At 39.7% G+C, this 23599-nt stretch overlaps 1 protein-coding gene across 1 annotated transcript in view; it reads right to left on the reverse strand.

The window, feature by feature from the left end:
* Positions 1-10077: 10077 nt before the first annotated feature.
* The window catches only part of ORC5 (origin recognition complex subunit 5), a 147389-nt gene continuing 133867 nt past the window's right edge, over positions 10078-23599 (reverse strand). The window contains exon 14 of the mRNA XM_086696881.1: positions 10078-10190. Coding sequence (XP_086553007.1) covers positions 10178-10190 — 13 coding nt within the window. The 3' untranslated portion in view covers positions 10078-10177. The remainder of the gene's footprint in view (positions 10191-23599) is intronic.

Raw genomic sequence — 23599 nt, forward strand, 5'->3', positions numbered from 1 at the left:
CAACATCACCATTATTTAATTTCAGAATATTTTCATTACCCGAAAGGAAACACCATACTCACAGTAACTCCCCATTACCCCCTTCCCCAGCCCTTGCAACCATAATATACTATTTATTTCTATGTATTTGTCTATTCAGTCATATTATGTAATGGAATATTATAATATTTGGCTTTTTGTGATAATCTAGTAACATAATAATCTCCCTGAGCATAAGAATTTCAAGGATCGTCTGTGTTGTAGCATAGATCAGTACTCCATTCCTTTATACGACTAAATCATATTTCATTGTGTGGATATACCACACTTTGTTTATGATCCATTAATGGGCATTTGCTTCTACTCTGGGGCTATTACAAATACTGCTGGTGTTGGGGCGCCTGGGTGGCGCAGTCGGTTAAGCGTCCGACTTCAGCCAGGTCATGATCTCGCGGTCCGGGAGTTCGAGCCCCGCGTCGGGCTCTGGGCTGATGGCTCAGAGCCTGGAGCCTGTTTCCGATTCTGTGTCTCCCTCTCTCTCTGCCCCTCCCCCGTTCATGCTCTGTCTCTCTCTGTCCCAAAAATAAATAAAAAACGTTGAAAAAAAAATTAAAAAAAAAAATACTGCTGGTGTGAACATTCATGTACAGGACATATGGTTTCAATTCTCTTTGGTATATACCTAGGAGTATAAATGCTAGGTCATATTTTAACTCTATGTTTAACATTTTGAGAAACTTCCAAACTGCTGCACTATTTTACATTATCATCACCAATATGTGAGAGTACCAATTTTACCACATCTTTGCTAAAACTTGTTATCGTACATCACTTATACTATAGACATCCTAATCATTTTGCAGGGGCGTTTTGATGTGCATTTCCCTAATGTCTACTAATAGTGAGCATCATTTCACGTGGTTGTTGGTCATTTGTGTATTTTCTTAAGATAAATGTCTATTAATATCCTTTGCCCATAATTAAATGGGTTATTTGTCTTTATATATTCTGGATACAAGTCCCTTTTCAGACACATGATTTGCAAACACTTTTTCCCATTCTGTAGTTTGTGGAAAGCTTCCAGTTTTTCACCATTAAGTATGACATTAGATGTGTGGTTTTTGTGGATGCCCTTTATCCGGAGAGAAAATTCCCTTCTGTTCTTAGTTTGTGTGTACATGCCTGCATGTGTGCATGTGTGTCTATATGTGTCCATCATGAAAGTGTATTGGAATTTGTCAAATGTTTTTTTCTGCATCTGTTAAGATGATCATGGGGGTTTTTTGGTCCTTCGTTTTATAATATGGCATATTATATTAATTATGTTAATTGATTTTTGTATATTGAACCAGTTTGCATTCCCACGATAAATACCACTTGGTCATGTTTATATTTTTTTTATGTGGATTCAGTTTGGTAGTATTTTGTTAAGGATTTTTTACATATATATTCATAAAAGATATTGGTGTATAGTTTTCTTGTGACTCTTGTCTGGTTTGGCCATCAAGATACTAGTGGCCTCAAAGAACAAGTTATGGAGTATGCCCCATCTTTAATTATTTGAATTTTGTGAAGGACTGGTGTTAACTCTTCTTTAAACATTTAGTAAGACTGACCACTGAAGCCATCTGGCCTGGGATTTTCCAGGTAGGAAACTTTAAAATTACCAATTCAATCTTTTACTTGTTATATGTTTCTTCAGATTCTCTGTTCCTTCTTGAATCAATTTCAATAGTTCCTGTCTTTCTAGGAATTTGTCCATTTCATTTATGTTATCCAATTTGTTGGCATGTCTTCTATATGTCATGCACAGTTTCAGGTTCTAGGGATAAGGGGTGAGCAAGACACAATTCTTTGCCCTTATGGAGCACACATTCCCTCATCAGAGAAGTGGACAAAAAGTAAAAAAATAAGTTATATAATACATAATGCCAAAAAGATTTTTGATTATTGAGTACATTTCAATATATTATAGCTATCTATACCTGTTAGATATTATATTCCAATTGTATTAAGTTAATAAATGAGTATAACATGATGGTAGGATGTCTATCAGGTTAAACACATTCTCATAATGTATTTCCTTTCATACATCAAACTCATACAATGAATAAATTTGCATATGTATTTTACTTTTTAAATTAAAGCATGCCCACAAAGATACTAACTGGTCAATTAAGACAATTCCTTGAGATGAGGGACTAGTCAAGTCAAAACAGCTATCTTAAATGGCTAGCTGTTGTGGTGGCACTTAATCCCATTATACGGTTTATATGAAGTAGTTTATCAGTGGTCCCACTTCAGTTCAGTCAAAATGAAATGGATATAGCCTGACTGAACAGAAGGCTGTCAACTTGATAGACTGTACATACTGTGCAGCTCTGGGCAAGCCATTTGCATTATGTCATAATGGTCTATGAGTCAGGGCTCACCTCAGCACCTTGGACAGCACCTGGCTAAGTTCTCATGTTAGCACAAGAAAAAATATTAACTTTTAATTACTAAATTATTTATTAACACAATCTCATTATCCACAATAACACTTTAAGGTAGATAAAGTCATTTTCCTGTATTTACAGATGAAGACACTAAAGCTCTGAGACATAGTCACAGAGCTAATAGGTGGCTGAGGTGGAATTGGAACCCAGAAAATTTTATCTCAAGACGATATGTAAGGGCTTTTTACATATATAATCTGTTACTTATTAGGGAGGCAGGAAAATATAGATTATATATGTAAAAAGCCCTTACTTTGGCAGTTAAATGTGGCTAACCTCACTTCCTCAAGTTACACTAATTAAGAAACTTGCAAATGTAACTTATTTTAAAAATTCAGTTTGTGTCCACCAAGCTATGAATTGGTCAATTAAGACAACTCATGAGGAAGGGAAAGTCAAAATAAGTCAAAACAGCTATCTTCTTTCTAAGCCACTTCTGTCTAAACATCTTTATTTTTGTGCCCATCCTCAGAAGCAGCATTTTCATAGACCTCCTGAGAAGACACATTATGCTAGAGCCATTGGTGGATCCAGAATAACCCTGAAGGTAATGGTCAAAGCTGAAACACATCAGCAATTCCTATTCCCACAGATAATCCATGTGAATGTAATGGCACCCCAACTCTCCTCAACTACTACCACAGTATGACATCATCAGCTTTTCTCCACTAAAACATATAATTAAAAGATTCAAAATACTGTATTTAATTATCTACAACCTGTGTAAAATGGAGTAAAAGTCACTCAATCTATGTACTTCTGAATTACATATACCTATTTTAAGTGGTTCACCATGTTTCTGGTCCCTCTGAGTTTCTTAAGAAACAAAGATGGGGGTGGCTAGACTGTTTCTAGAACAATTAAGAATGGTCTTGCTGAAGGCTTGTTCATCTATTGTTGGTCATTACTTATAACAAACTCAAAGTCTTATAACAACACAGAAGACATTCTTTCCTTAAAATATTAGAAAGCAATACTCAGTACAAATTCACCTTCACATACTACTAGTAAACAAATAAATACAACCTCAAACATGAGGACTGAATCAAGTGGAATAATCTGTTGTCAGGCCACTTCTTGGTATTCTTACACTGAGAGGCTCACTTCTATCTTAAAGCAAAACAAACACTATGTTTTGGTCAAGTGTATTGTGCTCACACTGCCTGTGTAATTCACAATTAACATAATAAGGGCACTCGGTTCTCTGGCTGCACTATGACAAATACATCTGATGAGCTTGTGGGAGAATGTTTGCAAGCACCATCAGTCATTGTCTGGAGATTTATGATCCACATATAAGATCAACAGTCTGGTGCACACTGATTATTTTACTGCTGAGCTGCACCATCTGTCTCCACCCAGGAATCTTAAAGATTTCTTAGATAATGTTGCAGGATCATCTTTTAAGAGGCATTGTCAATGGCCCTCCAACCCCTTTTGACTAAAGCAAAATTGATATGGGTGTGCTGACCAATGAATCTCAGAAATTAAAGGACTTAACTACAAATAAATATCCTATCCATAAAAATAAGCTTTTCCTAACAGGTTTAGCAAAGGGAAAAAGAAAGTGCACTCCACAGTATCTGAAGACTAAATTAGACATCTGAAGACTAAATTAGACATGCCAATATCTACTCTGGTTATAGATTTAAGGATATAACATGTAAATTTTGATGCAGTAAGTCTGCCTTGCTAAAATAAACCATTACTGATTTAAAAGATGGCATGAGAGCCGTGCTTAGCTACAGTGACAGAGACCATGCTTACCAAATACTCATGTGCTCTTTCTATGGTGGCAACTTTAAAAATTATTTGGCATAACATTCTTAGGGTATGTTTTTCTAAAGATTGGCCGACATCTTAATTATGTATTTTCCCATTCCTCTTGTAGTCAGGTTAGGACCATATGATTAAGTTGACCAATGGACTCTGACTGTATCCCTTCCAGACTGAGGCATGTAGGAGCTGGTATGCCTTCATCACTCCCTTTCCCAGAGGAGTCACCCTTGGAGAGCATACACAGATGTCATAGAATATGGAGGCCAGCCTGGCCAACACTGGGCTGTGATGAGAGCGAGAAATAAACTTTTATTGTGTTAACCCCCTGAGATTCAAAGTTATTTGTTTCAATTAATTGCTCTGAATAATACAGCCACAAATATCAGGTGGCATTGAGATTTTTCACCACTAAGAAGAAATCTTGTTTTCACTACCAAACGGAATAAATCAGGAAAGAAGTTTTTGTCTTATCGAAGAAGTTAAAGTTTTATAGCTATTCTATGTATTGCCTTTTAAAACTACGCTGATCACAAGGGTCTTTGGGTACTTTGTTTCTAAAGATCAGTTTTTACCTTAAATATGTTGAGAGATATGCAAAATAGATCTCTGTCCAGTTATTGTTATTTCAGTCTTATTAGGTTGGAAGAATAATATCTAATTCAAGTACCCTGAGCTACCTCCAAACCATGGTAAGCTACCTACTTTGCAAGAGCTTTAATGTCAAATACTTCCTTGATCCATCTTTTGTGGCTGGGCATATCATATTAATTGCCTGGACTCAAATGCAATAAGGACCAGGTGGCCAGGAGAGAAGGGCAGAGGAACCTAAGCTTTTAACAAGCTGCCACCAGGAGCTATCTCCCCATAAAGAATAAACTTTATGGAGAAATCTCATTGTTATTTCAGAAGGCATCTGTTACATTATCTTAGCCACAATAGGTGAAACACAATGAAGCAATTGTTTGCAAGAAGGCCTTGGCCATAAGCTATGTTTGGTGACCCAGAAATGATTACGGTATTGTCAGGGTTGTAAAAGACTATGATATATGTAAAAATACTGCCTATAACTCATCACAGGAAATCATCTTCCCTGGGATGTAACTAAGGAGTTTTGATCAGGAATATATGTCAACTTCCTATATCTACTCTAGATGGAGAAATCTCCACTTTCAAAGATGTCTCAAAATGTTTTCCCATTATCCACTGAGTTTTTGTGTGTCTTCTTTTTTCCATAATGGCAGCTTTACTGATGCATTAAGGTATACAAAAAGGGATCCTGCCTCGGTATGGAGGATACAACAATGAATGGGGAATCAGCAATTTTACCAAGCTCAAGGGGAACTACATGGAACTAGGTTTCTGTCCTTGTAGATATCCATTGCATAATACTCCTGGACTCTCTCACTTCTTCTTCTTCCCCCAGTAAAGGATGAATTTCTTATATGCTGAGTAACTTTAGGAGCAGAAACTATGACTCTGTAACTTAGTCCCTCCTTCCCCTTTTTTCTCTTTGGGATTTGTCTGGTTGTAGAGAAGATGTGCCAAAAGGTAAACTTAGTGGTAAAGTTTCTGTCCCTGCAGGAGGAGGTTACGGTTTTCTTGTGCTACCTGTGACAGGTAGATAAATTGCTCAAATTCTGAGATTCGGCATTAGGAAATTCTCTCTTGTCACACACCTAAGTTATATCCTTCAATGCAACATTAATCAGCAATAAACCTATACTTGTATCTTCTTTTGCCTGACTCCTTTATCCTCTGGTTCAGAACTTGTATGGGGGAAGAGGTGTGCCACCCCAGGCCAGAAATCCACATCCCAAACTGGAGGAATATGTGCAGAAGGCAGTTTGAAAAGTCCCAAACAGGCCCTAAACAATTTTGATTCTTGGTATTAGTCAACTGAACCCAACTCAAGCTGGGGAGGGGAAGGGGGGAGGGATAGAGTTTCACATGAAGATACAGTACCGTTTCATTGAATTCAGGGCAAAAAAAGCTGTTGGACCTCAGGCAGGAACTGGAACCAGGAAATGAGAGCCCAAATGGGATCTTTCCACCTCTTGTCTTGACATCCCTGTGTACTTGTTCCATTCTTCTTTCTCTGCTTCTCTAGACCACACAGGGGTGTGTGTGTGTGTGTGTGTGTGTGTGTGTGTGTGTGTGAGAGAGAGAGAGAGAGAGAGAGAGAGAGAGAGAGAGAGAGAGAGAAGAGAAAGAGAGACAGAGAGACGGTGTCCACAATGATCCAATCAATTGTAACCATGAGGAGAAAAATCACACAGAATATTGTGTCTATTGTATCAATAAATCAATAATGTAGCTTATCAAATAAACTGTTAGGAATGGAAAACAGCTGTATGAGGTTTAAGGAAGATAGTGTAAAGCAGGTGGATGGGAGATAGAGACTGCAATTTAGGTATTATAGCACTGGTAGTCTGTGCTGAGGGCACCAGTGAGATGTGTGGTCCTTTAGGTGTTATAAGCCCATCAGTATAGTTTCATTAATTATAAACTAACATTATTATTAATTATAGTTTTATGCAGTTATCTTTTAAAACAGTAGGAGAGAAGAATTATAAGACAGGCAATTTCTGGGGTGTCTGGATGACTTAATCAGTTCAGCATCTGACTCTTGATTTTGACTCAGGTCATGATCTCATGGTTCATGGGTTCGAGCCCTGCATCAGGCTCTGTGCTGAAAGCTCGGAATCCTGCTTAGGATTCTCTCTCTCTCCCTCTCTCTCTCTCTCTGCCCCTCCTCCACTTGTTCCCTCCCCCTTTGCAAAATAAATAAACTTTTTAAAAAATGCAATTTCAACCCAAAAGTTCATGTCTCTTTAGCTCTGACAAATTTTCTTCTATTACTTCTTAACAATATCTTCTTGTTTCCCTTATTTTCTTTTCATGAAGTCCATAGTAGTGAGATTTGCTGTCTCTTTGCAGATTTGCTCTGCTATGTGAACTCTTCTGTTATCTCATCAACAATATTTTCACTTTCCCAGAGCTCCTTCTTGTTCTCTGTTCCTTTTCCACATAAGTACTATGTTCTTAATTTATGGGTATGCTATATTTTATTAATTTATTAATTTAAAAAGTAATACATGCTCCTGGGACAAAACTCCATAGTTTAAAAAAGTGTACAGTGACAACTAAGCTCTCTCTCATCTGGCTCCCAGCCCTAGAGATGACCTAGTTATTAATTTCTTAGGAATCCCTCAGAGATATTTCATGAACTTTAAAAATATACATACACTACAAAATACATTATTGAATCTCTCTGAAAATGTAAGTTCAGTTTTGCTTTTCTTTTTTTATTCTCTTCTCTTTCCTAAATTATCTCATATTTATGGGGGATCAGATATTCTCTTTATCTTAGACCCCGATTTCATGATTACAGTTTTCTTCACATGACTTGTTGTCCAGTCACATATAAACATGGATCAGATTACTCTTTCTGTGCAGCAAATATGGATTTTCTCCTCTTGCAAATGTTAGTATATTGTCTTGATCATTCTCACCCTGAGGTGAAAAGCTTCCTGGGAGCTATGTTTATGTGTGGCAATGGTGATAGAGAGAGGGTGGCAGGAGCCAATACAAAGGGCTCATTTTAAAATAAGTGGTTGAGAGGTAGCCTGGGTGGCTCAGTTAAGCGTCTGGCTCTTGATTTTGGCTCAGGTCATGATATCCCGGTTTATGGGGATTGAGCCCATGTCAGGAATCCCTGCTTGGGATTCTCTCTCTCTCCTCCCTCTCTGCTCCTCCTCCACTCGTACTCTCTTTCTCTCAAAATAAATAAACAAACATTTAAAAAACAAAATAAATAAATTTTAAAAAATAAAATAAAATAAGTAGTTGAGAGCTGGTCTATGTGCTGGTGGTCAGATGAATGAACAGAGGGGCCAGAATCTGCCCAGCAGTCTTCTGTCAGGCAGTTCTTTCTATGTGTTTCTAACTCTCTAGAACACAGAGTTCTAATTAATGTCTGTTTTCCATCTTCCTCCTCCCTTCCACATTCCACCCCTGCCAACTCCTAGCCCAGAGTCTCTCTGGGTTTTGGTTGGCCGTTCAGCTCTCTCCATAGGATTGTCTTTCTTTGCATTTACACACAGCTTCCACCAACTTGTAATGGTCATTAGTATCATCACCAGATGAAATCTCCCACCTGCTGGCGGTTCCCTCCAGTACATGGTGCTTGGAAAAAGTTCTGGGCACTAGGACATAACGCAGCGTAAGCACTCCAGACTCGCCTGTTACGAAATGTGTTTAGTAACGTAAAAGGATAGCCCACAGTGGGGGGTGGGTGTTTCTCTACAGAAGGTATTTTTTAATGTGAAGAGATTGTCAGTCTGTTCTTGTGGATTTGGAGACACATTTGGGGCGGGGGGAGCCCCAGAACAGAGGCAAGAGAGGAAAGCTATTTTTATTCATTTTTCCTATATTTCCCCCCATGCCCCATCTGGAAGACTGGTATTTTCCTGAGAGACATCTGGCAGTCCTGTCTGTTCTTGGGTTCCTTAGTAGTTTAAACAACACAGAAAAGGCACTGTTGTTATTATTTCTTCCCTGTAAGTACAGCATCCTGAGGGGTGCCTGGGGGGCTCAGTCAGTTAAGTGTCCCACTTCAGCTCAGGTCATGACCTCATGGTCCATGAGTTGTAGCCTTACATCAGGCTCTGTGCTGACAGCTCAGAGCCTGGAGCCTGCTTCGGATTCTGTGTCTCCCCCTCTGTCCCTCCCCTCCTTGCACTCTCTCTCTCTCTCTTTCTCTCTCTCTCAGAAATAAAAATAACCATTAAAAAACTTAAAAAAAATACAGCATCATGCACTGTTTGCAGCTCTCTGGATATTATCATGGCTCCATCTCCCTGGGAAAAGCTCTCATTTCCTAGTTTGAGGTACATTGTTCTCTTTTCCTGACAGAAGGGCCTTCACTCATCTAGGCTTCTAGCAACACTATAAAATTAGAAGGAAAGAAACTTCAGAAGTTGCAAAACAGATGATTAACAGCAATGCTGTGGCCTTATTAAGTTAAGGATGTCACGCTGTTTTGCCCATTCACACATGCTTATTGATTTAATGTTTTGTAAATTTAGCTCTCTTGAGTCTCAGCTGATGTGTGGGTGCATATACCAACCAGACTGATATCTGCGCCATAAGTGAGAAATAACTTGATAATTTATGAGCGGTGAAAGCCAAAGTCGGACAGGTTTTCCCTCAGGAAAGGAAAAAACACGTGCGGCACACGGTAGACAACTCTCTTCTTCGGCTCTTTCGTTTTAAGAAAGAATGCACTTGCTGGTGTGGTGGTCGGAAGGGAATTATGCGATTTGATCTGTCCACATTCTCTCCTATCAAGTGTCTCTGAGAGGAATGTGTCTGAGCAGCTTTTTCTCTACATCTGTAGGGAGGCTGGGCCTTTGTTAATGAGGACATCCCGGGAGTTCAGTGGCCACATTTGTTTGGTGACAAAGGGGCAAAGGAAGTGGTTTTATTGGAGAGAAGGGTATATATCAGTTTGGGGAGGAGAGGTTAGGGGAGAGTTGCTTGAAGGTCCTCTTGGAAAAACACTCCCCCATAAACATATACACAGGCATGCACATGTGTTTGCACATATATTTCATGCGTATATACTTAATAATGGGAAGGATGGGGAATAGTGAAGCCAAAAAAGGAGGAGCCAGCCAGGCGGGTTCCTTCCCTGGCAACCTTGCTCTCCTTTCATTTGGAGAGGTCTGTGGCAGCCCAAGCGTACCTGAGGTGGAACACTGATCTAAAGTACAAAAGTTTGTGTCAAAAGTTTCTTACCTTCACAGCAGAATACACTCCTCAGGGACCATGGGCTTCAATGCACGACATAAGCTGCTTTGACTTAGTTCTGTCACTGGCCATCATGCAGGAAAGACAGGACTGGAAGTCAGGAAGTTGTTTCAAAGGTTGAAGCTAAAAAGGGAGGGAAGCACAGCAGGGCAGCCATCACTGGTCAGTGGTAATTCTGGAAACAGTCAGGCATGTTGTTCATTTTTTGATGGAAGCCCAGTACTGCCCCTTGGTTCATAATTCTTAGTTCAAGGTGACAGTGCTTCCACCACCAAAATTCTCCTGTTTTTTGGAGGGTCTCCATGCATCATATTTAGTTTCAGTCGTTCCAAGACGGTCACAACTCAAATCTCTTTAAGATAAGCTCTCTTCTAGGTAGGTGCGTGGGTGGCTCAGTCAGTTAAACATCTGCCTTCGGCTCAGGTAATGATCTCTCAGCTGGTGAGTTCAAGCTCCGCATCGGGCTCTGGGCTGACAGCCTGCTTCAGATTCTGTGTCTCCCTCTCTCTTTGCCCTTCTCCTGCTTGTTCTCTCTCTCTCTCTCTCTCTCTCTCTCTCTCTCTCAAAAACAAACATTAAAAAAACAAGTTAAAAAAAAGATAAGCTCTCTTCTACCTGCAGTCCTTATGAGGTTGCTGTGTGACAATCCCTTAAGATTAGGAAGCCCCACTGTTTAACAGAGTCTGTGAAGCACATCTTAAGATCTTTAGAAGAACTGTTGTCTATTTGAAAGAGTCTATGAGGGACGCCTGGGTGGCTCAGGCAGTTAAGCATCCGACTTCGGCTCAGATCATGATCTCATGGTTCATGAGTTCGAGTCCCACATCGGGCTCTCTGCTGTCAGCACAGAGCTGGCTTCAGATCCTCTGTCCCCCTCTCTCTGCCCCTCCCCAGCTTGTTCTCTCTCTCTTTCAAAATAAATAAATAAACTTAAAAAAAAAAGAAAGAATCTATGAGGTGGCATCTTAGATTATTCTGAAGTTTCAAAAAAGGATCTTACAAGTCCATGCTAGACTCGATCTTTGCCTAGAAGTCATTTCTTAATTTGAGAATAGTTTGCCATCTTAAGAGACTGAGAAAAAAACATAATTTTATTTTCAAATCTAAAGAGTCCTGGCTCCTTTACATTTCTTCAAATTTGGCTTGAAACTGAATAGTTGCTATATCCATTTTTTATTTCTGTGTAACAAATTATCACAAACTTAGTAGATTAAAGCAACACAAATTTATTATCTCACTTTCGGTGGATCAGAATTCAGCATTTTTTAAAAATGTTTTTATTTATTTTTGAGAGAGGGAGAGACAGAATGTGAGCAGGGAAGGGGCAGAGAGAGAGAAACACATAGAATCCGAAGCAGGCTCCAGGCTCTGAGCTGTCAGCATAGAGCCCAACATGGGGCTCAAACTCACGAACTGTGAGATCATGACCTGAGCCAAAACCAAGAGTCGGAAGCCCAACCACCTGAGCCACCCAGGCGCCCCAGCATATTTTAACTGAATGCCCTGCTCCTGGTCTCACAAGGCTGAAGTCAAGGTGTCAGCCAGCTATTCTCATCTGGAGCCTCAACTGGAGAAAGGCCTGCTTCCAAGCTCCCTCCATTGATGGCAGAATTGATTTCCTCGGGTCGTGTAACTGAAGCCCCATTTCTTGCTTCTCTTAGAGGACACCCTCAGGTCCTTGCCATGTGGCCCTTCCATGGCCTCTCACATTTCAAGTCTCTTCACAGAAAGGACCAGTCCCTTTTAAGGGCTCCTTTGATTAGGTCAAGCCCACCTACTTGGGGACTTTTATTACATCTGTGACATTCCTTCTGCCATATCATTCCTTCTACTCTCCCATCCTAACCATGGGTGCAGCACCAGGGGTAGAGACCGTAGGGGTCATCTGAGAATTCTGGGGGCCACAGATCCTTTTTTGATTTATTTTTCTTCTCCTGTTTTATTATAGGCAGCTAAAAAACCCTAAGCAGAACCATCAGTGCTCTTCATGGAAACCTCTTTGGCTAGATCCTCAAGTTTATTACTATATTATATTTGCTATTTTTCACATTCTGCTACTATGTACCAAGGGCACTGTTTTTCTAGCTTCCAGTAATATTTTCCTGTCTTTCCTTTAGGCCCTTACTGACAAATTCCTTGAGGCCTTTTAGACTTCTCCTAACACTCTTCTCGAGGTCCTTTAGGTTTTCACTAACATTCTCCTTGTGACCCTTCCAGCTTCCACCAACCATGTGGTGCCAAAGCCAATGACATGTCTTGAGTTTTTCTTGTGGCAGCAGTACCCAAATAAGTCACAAATACCAAAATCCACATCAGCTATCCACAGTGATATGGCAACTTACTCTAAAACTTAGTGACTTAAAGCAACGATCATTTTTTAGCTCGTGAACCCACCAGGAGAATTCCAGACATAGTCTGTGTTTACTGACCCAATTGACACATAAAATGAGATGATGTTGCTCCGTTAGCTTAAAATTTTCTGGTCTAGGACTTCTACTTATTTTGCCATTGAAAATTAGTTGTTTGGAGAGACTCCGTACTGAGAACTAAAAAAGCGGCAACACACACACACACACACACGCCCCAAGACAGTTAAGATGTGGTGTAGGGAAGGGACCCTGGGGTGGCTCAGTCAGTTAAGCATCTGACTTCGGCTCAGGTCATGATCTCACGATCTGTGAGTTCGAGCCCTGTATTGGGCTCTGTGCAGACAGCTTGGAGCCTGGAGTCTGCTTCTGATTCTGTGTCTCCCTCTCTCTGCCCCTCCCCTGCTCATGCTCTGTCTCTTTCTCTCTCAAAAAAAAAAAAAAATTTTTTTTTAATTTAAAAAAAAATGTGGTGTAGGGAAAATATCTTAGGTAGAGGAAGGAAACCCAAAGTGGTGAGTCTGGCATTCGGTGCCAGTGTCCTTTCAAGGGAGATGGCATTGTTACAAGCAGTAAATGAGAAGCTGAGCAGAACTTTTAACAGACACAGGTCTATGGGGCAAAAACTGAAGTTCAAGGCTTGTCAAAGAAAAGGAATCTATTTCTAAAAGACCCCAGAGGGTTATATACAAGGACTAAGAGTAAACCAGAAATCGATCAGCCCTCCCAGATACCGACATCCAACTTCAAATCATTGTAATTTCTGATTGTAAGGTGATCTGGAGGCCCTAGCTCAAGGTCCACTTCCAGAAGTAGAAGATAATTCTCTTTGAAGGAAAATAACATTATGCAGAGCTTCAATTTCCTCTCCATTTTTAAAAATATATAGTGTCTGGTACCAAATCAAAAACGTTTTAGTAGTTTAGAAGATGGGACTTAATTGAAAGCCCAGATAATAAAACATATGAGAGATGTTTATTATTTTGTCTGATGGAGTTACCAGCCATGAACTTTAAAATCATAGGTTCAAGGAACTGAAAAAACAAAATAGAGAATTTCAGCAGAGAAATAATAAAGAAGTATGACATAGGGACTCTTGCTGGTAAATCCTAGTATTAGTAATAACTGATACTAAGAACTCAGTGATTAACACACTTGACCTAACTGTCATATGTAGAACAGCACACCCAACAGGTGTAGAATCATTTATCAAAACTAAACACATGCTAGTTCATCAGCTTCTCTAATAAATTTTATAAGATTAAAATTAGAGAGTATATTCCTTGACCATAGTGAAAATAAGTCAGATATCAATAACACTACCACACAAAAGACTAGAAAATTTCCATATGTTTGGAACTTAAAATACTTCTTAATAATTCATGTGACCCAGAAGTTGTAATGGAAATCAGAAAATACTTGAACTGAATAATAATAATGAAAATTGGACATAAAAAGTTTATGTAATAAAACCAAAAGAGTGCTTGGAGGTAAGTAAGTAGATGTCATTATATATATTAGAAAACTGGGGTGCCTGGATGACTCATTTGGTTGAGTATCTGACTCTTGATTTTAGCTTAGGTCATGATCTCAGGGTTGTGGGGTCGAGCCCCACATTGGGGAGATTCTCTCTCTCTCTCTCTCTCACTCTCTCTCTCTCTTTCCCTTTTCCCCCCACTCACATTCTCTTTCTCTCTCTCAAAAAATAAGAAAAAGAAAAAAAGAAAAGAAAAGTAAGGCAAAAGGGCTTCAAATCAATGATTTAAGTATCCATCTCAAGAAGTTGTAAAAATAAAAACAAATGAAACCAAAGTAAGTACAAGCAGGAAAATTATAACTAGAAGAGCAGAAATTATTTAAAAAGAAAAACATAAAAGAAAGAAGATTAACAAAGCCACAGAAAAGTATTCTTTGGAAAGACTGTGAAAACTGATACTTGACATGACTGATCAATGAGAAAAAGAGGGAAGGCATGAACAGCCAATAATACAGATGAAAAAGAAATATCACCACTGGCCTTTCTGATAATGAAAAAGATAATATGAGGATATTAGGATTATGATGAGACAATAGAAAGTTTAGGTAAAATGGAAAAATTCCCAGAACACACTTACTACCACCGACACCAAAAGGTAGAAATTGATCCATGGGTTCTAAATTTTATATGGAAATAGAATAATAGCTGAGATAATCTCGAAGAAAAAGAACAGAGTTGGAGGAGCCAGATGAGTGAACATCAAGGTTTGCTATAAAGCTACTACAACTGAAACTATAGGATTGGCGCAGGGATAGACTAACAGAGACATGGAATGGAACAGAATCCAGCAAAAGACCCACCTGGTTTATGTGAAAGGTGGTACAGCAGAGAAGAGGGGAGAAGAGAGTCTGGCCACAAATGATGCTGGGTCCACTGGAGATCCACAAAAGAAAAAACTAAAAAGATTCAGCTGCTATTAGACTATTCCCATGGTCATGGGAGGAGAAAATTCTAGAAGAAAAAAAAAACAGGAGAAAATCTTTATAAAGTGAGGTTGGTAAAGATTTCTTAAATGGAACACATAAAGCACTAACCATTAAGGAAAAGATGAATATATTGGAATAAATTAAGTGTAGGAACTCCAGTTCCTAAAGGAAAAGACACCAATAAGAGAGTGAAAGGCAAACCACAGAGTTTTTAGATACTTGAAATTTTGAAAACATATAACAAAAGGCTTGTCACCAGACCATGTAAAAATAATTTCTGCAAATCCATGAGAAAAATATATAAATCCTATAGAAAGATATTCAAATGGCCAATCAACATCTGAAAACATGCTCAATATTATTATGAATCAGGGAAATATGCAAACTAAAACCACAATGTGATACTACTACTTCCTAACCAAAATGGCCAAAATGTAAAATATTGGCAATATCAAGTATTGGCGGGAATATGTAACAACTAGAACTTTGATACACTGGTGGTGGGAGTGAAATTGGTGCGACCATTCTGGAAAAATGTATGTTACATGTATGTTACGTCTATCTCATGACCCAGCTAGTCCTCTCTTAGATTTATATTGAAGACAAATACCTATGTATATGAGCCAAAACACATAGCACCATTATTTGTAATAGCTAAAAATAAAAAATGATAAAAACCAAAGTTCCACTAACTGTCAAATGATAAACAATCATGTAATAAAAGAGCATAAGGTGCTCAGTCAGTTGAGCATCCAACTCTTGGTTTCCTCCAGGCCATGACCCCAGAATTATGGAATGGAGCTCCACCTTGGGCTCTGTGCTGAGCATGGGGCCTACTTGAGCTTGTCTCTCTCTCTCCCTCCACCCCCTTCTCTGTAAAAAAAAAAAAAAAAAAAAAAAAAAAAAAAAAAAAAAAGCATATAGCAACAACAAGGCAGATGCTACTGCCACACAGCATGGATCAACCTCACAAACAAAATGTCAAGCGTAATAGGTCAACTCCCCCAGCCCTGGCAATATATGTAGTATGTGATTCCATCGACATAAAGTTCAAAAAAAAGGCAGAAATCATCTTGAGTGGTTATATCTGGGGAGGACTGAGTTAGGAGAGATTGGACGGTGGGTCCCTCCCCAGGCTCAGAGACGTGGGAAACCCTTTGCTAATCTCTAGAGTCTTCTCTCTGCAACTTCCTCCTCCTCTTTGATACTCTGTTCCACAAATTCTAGCCACCTTAGCCTCCCATAACCCCACAGCAAGACCCTCAGACTCTGTTTGGGTTCCCTCTTGCTGAGTTCAGGTCTGGAAAGAGCCTCCAGGCAAGATCCTGGAGCAGTTGAAGGGCTCACCTCATTTGTTTGCTTTCTTCCATGAATCACAGCCTTGCACAGTCTGTTATCCAATGTCTAAAAACCATACTTTCATACTCTTTCCCAGTTTTCTAACTAGGCAGTACTAACATATTAAAAATGCAAGTTATTTGTATCCTACTCCTGAATATTCTGATTCACTAAGTCCAGAGTGAGACCCAGGGATCTGCCTTTTGAAAAATATGTGAAAGTGATTCTATATATCAGTTCCCCAGTTGTCTATAATAAAAAGGAGGCCACTGTCATTAATTGACAGGCCTATGGTTCCCTATTTGAAATACTGATGGTCACATTTACATTGAAACACACACACATACACATACAGTGTGCATATGCAGTTAGCATATAATCACTTCAGTTAGTATGTATTTATATGCAAGTTATTTTAACTATACTGGACATTGTGAATCTACAAATTTGAATTGTAAACTGAAAATATACTCATCATTTTAAAGTACAAAGTCAAGCTGGCTTAATGTGCATGCCTAATTTTTATTTATTTATTTATTTATTTATTGTTTATATATTTTTGAGAGAGAGCATGATCAGGGAAGGGGCAGAGAGAGAGGGAGACACAAAATCCGAAGCAGGTTCCAGGCTGTCAGCACAGCGCCAGACGCGGGGCTGGAACCCACAAACCACGAGATCATCACCTGAGCCACCCAGGCGCCCCTGGATGCCTCATTTTTAAAAACCATGTTGGGGGCGTGCGGGTGGCTTAGTCGGTTGAGCCTGACTTTGGCTCAGGTCATGATTACACAGTACCTGGGTTTGAGCCCCACATCGGTCTTGTGGAGCCTGTGTGGGATTCTCTCTCTCTCCCTCTCTTTCTGCCTTTCCTTCACTTGTGCGCGCGCACTCTCTGTGTCAGAATAAATGAATAAACTTGAAAAAATCATGTTGGATAGTCCTATGCAAATGACACCTCTGTTCAAGGATTTTTAATATTTATTCATCTTAAAAGGAAATTGCTGGGGCGCCTGGGTGGCTCAGTCGGCTGGGCGTCCCACTTCAGCTCAGGTCACGATCTCGCAGCCAGTGAGTTTGAGCCCCGCGTTGGGCTCTGGGCTGACAGCTCAGAGCCTGGAGCCTGTTTCGGATTCTGTGTCTCCCTCTCTCTCTGACCCACCCCGTTCATGCGCTGTCTCTCTCTGTCTCAAAAATAAATAAACGTTAAAAAAAAAATTTAAAGGAAATTGCTGAGCCCACTCACATCCAGATTCTGTAATCTATAGTAGTTTTTTAGACTATGCAAATGCACATACTATAATTTGTATACATGTTAATTTTCAAATAATATAATAGCATTAATAGCTAATATTTACTGAGCACTTAAGTGCCAGGTACTGAACTAAATTCTTTATAATTATTATATCTTTTGGAACTCAAAACCACTATAAAATGTAGGTCTTGTCATTATCTCCTTTTATAGAGACTGTTATCTGGTCCAATGTTAGGCAATGAGAAGGTGTTTGTGACTCCATACTTGTGCTTATAATTATGCTGCCAGATCCATGTAGAATCAGAAAAATTCCCTCAAGTGTTTTGAAATAAGAAGATGAAACAGCCAAAGAATTTTGGCCAAACTCTCTTTTCTCAGACTAATAAGATTTTAAAATAAACCTCTTTTATGGAAAGAAGTAGGGTAAAAAAAAATTGCAAATGGTAAATTTCTAATGATAACCCCTTTCCCTCTAGTAAGCAGTGACCCCTCAAGTCAATATTTACTATTATTGATTGCAATCTAAACATACAGTAAGATCAACTGAAAAAGGAAGTTTTGCCATATCAAAGGACTTTGATGCAGATAAAGAAGAAAATGATTAATCTTGGAGGAATCAGAACTTTGATCCCATGTTTACCATCAGGGGAATGGCAGCAGACATTTTACCAAATAAGAGTCATTAAAACAAATCAGTGACTTCAGGAATCGCTTGGATCAATCCGTAGTTTTCTCCATGTTTGTAAAAGTCCATCTGTCTCTGTGCAGACTGGATGAGTTCTGTTCAGACATCTCACAATATCATACATTCTCTGCTCACTAACATCACAAAGGCTGAACTCAAGATAGTTCGGCCATCAGGTTAGGAATTGTCACATCTCCAAAATAAATGTCTTACTAATTTTCAGTAAAAACATTAAGGCAGTTTGTGTATGTGTGCTTCAGAGACTACCATAAAAGGAAAAAGAAGGGGATGTTTTTCCATTGCTTCTGTTTTTGTTTTTGTTTTTTAAATATACTACCTTCCTCTCCTTTGCCCTTCCACACCCAGAAACACTTGCTTGTTTTATAAATCTCAGTTTAAAGAAACTCAGGTTAATGAACTCCACATGAATAGAAATGACGTCCAGGTTTCCATAGTGAACATTTAAGGTTGTTCATCTTCTCCACCTCTTACAGCAATTGCAAAGTGAGAGTTACACCAGCCCGGAGGCCTAATGAGCACCTGTTTCATTTGCTTGGGACATAACTTGAGCTGCTGCAAAAATTGCTTTTGCAGAAAAGCTGAGAAATGATAAACAAGCTCCTCTTCCCAGAGGCATAGTAGCTTATCCGTAACTATCACTTCCTAAACAGTCGATCCAATTCTCATCTTTGGGTGTCTCCGAGGAAAGCAGTTACCTGCCTTGGAAATAGGTTAGGAAAACATACACCTCTGGCTCAGACTGCCTGGATTTGGATCCCAAGACAACCACCTGCTAACTGTGTGATCTGGGCAAGTCACTCAACCGTCATGTGCCTCACTTCCTTATCTGGAAGGTGAGAATAATAATAGTACCTATCTCACAGGGTTTTGTGAGGGTGAGTAGGCATTTTTTTTTTTTATTTTATAACATTCAGCTTTATGGGGCGCCTGGGTGGTGCAGTCGGTTAGGCGTCCGACTTCAGCCAGGTCACGATCTTGCGGTCCGTGAGTTCGAGCTCCGCGTCAGGCTCTGGGCTGATGGCTCAGAGCCTGGAGCCTGTTTCTGATTCTGTGTCTCCCTCTCTCTCTGCCCCTCCCCCGTTCATGCTCTGTCTCTCTCTGTCCCAAAAATAAATAAACGTTGAAAAAAAAATTTTTTTTAAAAATTCAGCTTTATTTGACTGCTCCCATGGTCCCCACAGGGATAAACTCTCCCAAGTACGTATCCATCTTATTTGAAATAAGACAGATTTCTGATAGAGTTCAGAAATCTCTAAATCAATCACATTTGCAATATATCCTAGCTAATTTCATCAAGCCTTAAGATCTTTTACAAATCCCTCCTACATACAGAATCTACCCTGACTAGCCTTGACCAAAGGGGCACTATGCCTATTCCTTCAAATTCCCAAGTTACTGTAACTGTTGCCTGGCTTACTCCTATGGTTTATCACATATTGTCTTTTATTCTCAATCATACTTCTTTTTATTTATGAATCATCTTCCTAACAAGACTGTGAGCTATCAAAGGTAGGGACTTTGTTTAATAGTTCTTTGATTCCTCCCTTACACTTAGCATCATTCTCCTCCTCCTCCTCCTCCTCCTCCTCCTCATCATCATTATCATCATATGACTTCAACTAAGGCAAGCCCCCAAAAGGGCTGACAGCTAAAGACAATTTGCTGGCAGCACTCCCAACAGCTGGGGTAATAAGCCCTGCATTCCATAATGCACAGGTGGCTTAATCCTGAATTTCACCACAAGGGCTTCTCTACCTTGGTGCTCCCCCAAAGTCACTTGGTATAATGCTCGCTATCTAACTCATCTGGAGAAACATGATACATCGGAACATCCACTTTAATAGTCAAGACAGTAGTAGGTGTAATATCTACAGAAGATAGAACCAGACCTCCCCACACTCGGGCAGAGATTTCCTAGCTGCCTCTTTGTGATGCAGTTTCGTGCAGATATTCCTAGGGGGATAGATTGGATGACCTCTGAAGGCTGGCCTTGTCTATTACCAGCCTGTGAGTCAATGGCAGTTGAGAGGCTTCCCTGGGCAAACAATTGTTGCCTTTGTGAATCAGAACGCCAATGCTAAGAAAACATAGGTATCTGTTTGAGCAACCACATTTAATTACAGATCCAAGGAATTCCACTAAGGATTCCTGTCTCCAAACCGAACCCAAGAGAAGCTGAAGAGCTCAGCTGGCTCCAAAACTTCAAAACAAAACAAAACAAAAACAATGAGAAACTCTTTGAGAAGTAGAAGGTGGTGGGGTCTGAGGTGGGCAGATGATGATGCCTGCTCTAAAGATCCAAGTGGGGATAGGCTGGCAGAGAATTTCTTAGTTTAAATCTTTTCTCTCCCAGCATTGTCCTGAGCAGATCACTGCCTTTTCTACTAAAGCACAGGGCCAGTAAGAGAATATCTTGGAAGCTCTGAAGCTGTAGAGGGATAGCTTAAGCTGTAGACAGCATAAGTGCAGATGAGTTGGCTACCACCTGAGCAACCTAACCTGTTCCTCTTCAAACCACCACACCATTTGAGCAATTGCAATATCCCTAGATAAAGGCAGTGCCTGGGAAGAGTGGCTGAACTCCCGGGGTAGAATGAATAATGCAGAGGTGGCTTAATCCTGAATTTCAACACAAGGGCCTCTCTACCATGGGGTGCTCCCCCAAAGTCGCTTGGTATAATGCTCACTATCTAATTCATTTGGAGAAACACTAACCAGGGCCGGATAAGCCTTTGCTCCTCTCTCCAGGTAAATAACCCTAGGTGAATATGCTAGTCAGGGTCCCAACAGGAAATGGTGGCATGCTCACACTGATCATTTGAGTAATCAGACTATTTAGAGTTTTGCAGGCAGAATATCAGAGTACTCAAGTGCTAGGAACAGGCCTGGGAAGGGGACAGGAGGTAGGAGGTATGGGATTCATAGGAAAAAAGTCATTTGGCAAGGTCTGTCCTGACAGGAATTCTGATCATCAGTCAAGGACACAGACAACACCATAGGGAGAGAAGTGAGAGAATACATATTATGGGTGGCACATTCTTCCCTCCCAACATTCTCCTGCTGGGCCTCCCCAGTGGCTGAACTCAATGGGAAACCTGAGGACATGGGAGCTTGTTGATGTCGTTTTCACACGTCAGCCTCTGGGACACTGAGCAGAGTGGGGAAGGCAGAAAGGGGTCTAGAAGGGCAAACAGAAGACCTGTAAAATACCAAGTTAGCTGATAACTTCAAGGGACAAATAATGAGATATCTTGTAAACACAAACACTATAAAATGGAAGGACATAATGAAAAACTTGCACTCAAAAAAATAGAATCAATGTATCAAAAAATTTTTAAATAAGTCAGTAAATAATATTCAGTGATATAAGGAAGAATATTGGAAACAGGAAGTAGAGAAAGGCAATTACGAAAAATAGGCAACAGAATATATTCTGATGGAGAATAATACAACACATGGGTTTAATAGCAGAATGATTATAGTCAGAGAGGAAATTAGTGACATGGAAGATCAGGTCAAGGAACTCATCCAGAAGGTATTAGGATGGGATAAATAGATGAGGAGATAGGGGCGTCTGGGTGGCTCAGTCAATTAAGTGTCAGACTTTGGCTCAGGTCATGATCTCGCAGTTTGTGAGATTGAGCCCCATGTCAGGCTCTGTGCTGACAGCTCAGAGCCTGGAGCCTGCTTCGGATTCTGTGTCTCCCTCTCTCTCTGCCGCATCCCTGCTCACACTTTGTCTCTCTCTCTCTCTCTCAAAAATGAGGAAACATTAAAAAAAATTGTTTTTAAAAGATGAGGAGATGAAAGAGAGGTTAAAAGACATGAGAGACAGGACAGTTTCCATCTGGTGCGAGTCCCAGATGCAGATAGGGGCTAAATGAAAACCAAGAAATAATGTTCAAGAGTCTCACAGAATTAAAAAAACATCGAAGACTCCAGAATGACAGGATTTTTAATGCTGAATTAAGGCTCAGAAGAAAAAAAGCCTATTCTAAACACAGTTCAGTGAAATTTTAAAACATGGGAGAAAAAGAAACAACAAAACCAGATTTCTCAACAGCCAAACTGTATGGAAGATAGATAAACAATCTCTTTAAAGTACAAAAAGAAAACAACTTTTAGTCTTGAATTTTATAATCAATTAATCTATCATTTAAATGTAATAATGGGGTGCTCCTGGGTGATTCACTTGGTTAAATGGCTGACTTTGGCTGAAGTCATGATTTCTCAGTTCGTGGATTTGAGTCTGAGCTGGGCTTTGTGCTGATGGCGCAGAGCCTGCTTCAGATTCTCTGTCTCCTCTCTCTGCCTCTTTCCTGCTCATGCTCTCCCCGCCCCCTCTCTCTCTCCCATAAATAAATAAACATTTTTTTAAAAGCTTTAAAAAATAAAAATCAATGTAATAATGGAATAATCATACTCTTAGGTATACATATATGTCTCAGAAAGTTTACTACACCAACACTCTGAAAGACGTCTTGGAATCTGTACTCCAGCAAGAAGAGAAATTAATATAGGAGGAAGCAACAAGATAAGAAAGAAAGGATGAATAAAGAATAAAATAAGATTTACTTTTGTTTAGTTAAGCCTTAGCCAAAACAAACAACAAAAAGTATATCCATAATAATCCAGAACTAAAATTTTAGCTGATACCCATAGGATCGGGAAGGAGGTTGTGTGTGTGTTGGGGGAGGGGAGAAGGAGGAACCAATCATTTCTGACAATCTTTAGATGATGTAGGGGGTGCCTGGGTGGTTCAGTTAGTTAAGTGTCCGACTTTGGCTCAGGTCATGATGTCACAGTCATTGAGTTTGAGCCCCACATTGGGCTCTGTGCTGACAGCTCTGAGCCTGGACCCTGCTTTGGATTCTGTTTCTCCCTCTCGCTCTGCCCTTCCCTGCTCATGCTCTGTCTCTCTCTCAAAATAAATAAATACACATCAAAAAAAATTTTTTTTTAAATACTGATGGAGAAAAAACAAGCATAAACAAGATTTAATAAATTGAGATCCTAGCAACAGATAGATTCATGAATATATAAGAACTTAATACACGATAGAGGTAATATCACAACTAGTGGGAAAAAAATAAATCATTTGGTAGATGGGGTTGGAAAAACAGCTTCACTATATGGAGAAAAAAATAAGATTGACCCTCTATACGATACTAGTGAGCACTAGTGAGCACCAAACCTAGTTGTAATATATATACAACTCCTCCCCACAAAAATAACAGTGGTTAAATAAGGTATAAGCTTATTTCTCTCTCCTGTAAGAGAAGTCCGGAGGGAGGAGGCAGGGCTGATATAGGAATTCTGTGATACCATCAAAGTCTTTCTAGCTTTCTGCTCTGCCATCCTCAGCATATGGTATCCATCCTCAAGATCCCTTCATGGCTCAATACGG

The sequence above is a fragment of the Puma concolor genome, chromosome A2, assembly GCF_028749965.1.
Source record: "Puma concolor isolate L17-30 chromosome A2, mPumCon1.1.hap2, whole genome shotgun sequence".
NCBI lineage: Eukaryota > Metazoa > Chordata > Mammalia > Carnivora > Felidae > Puma > Puma concolor.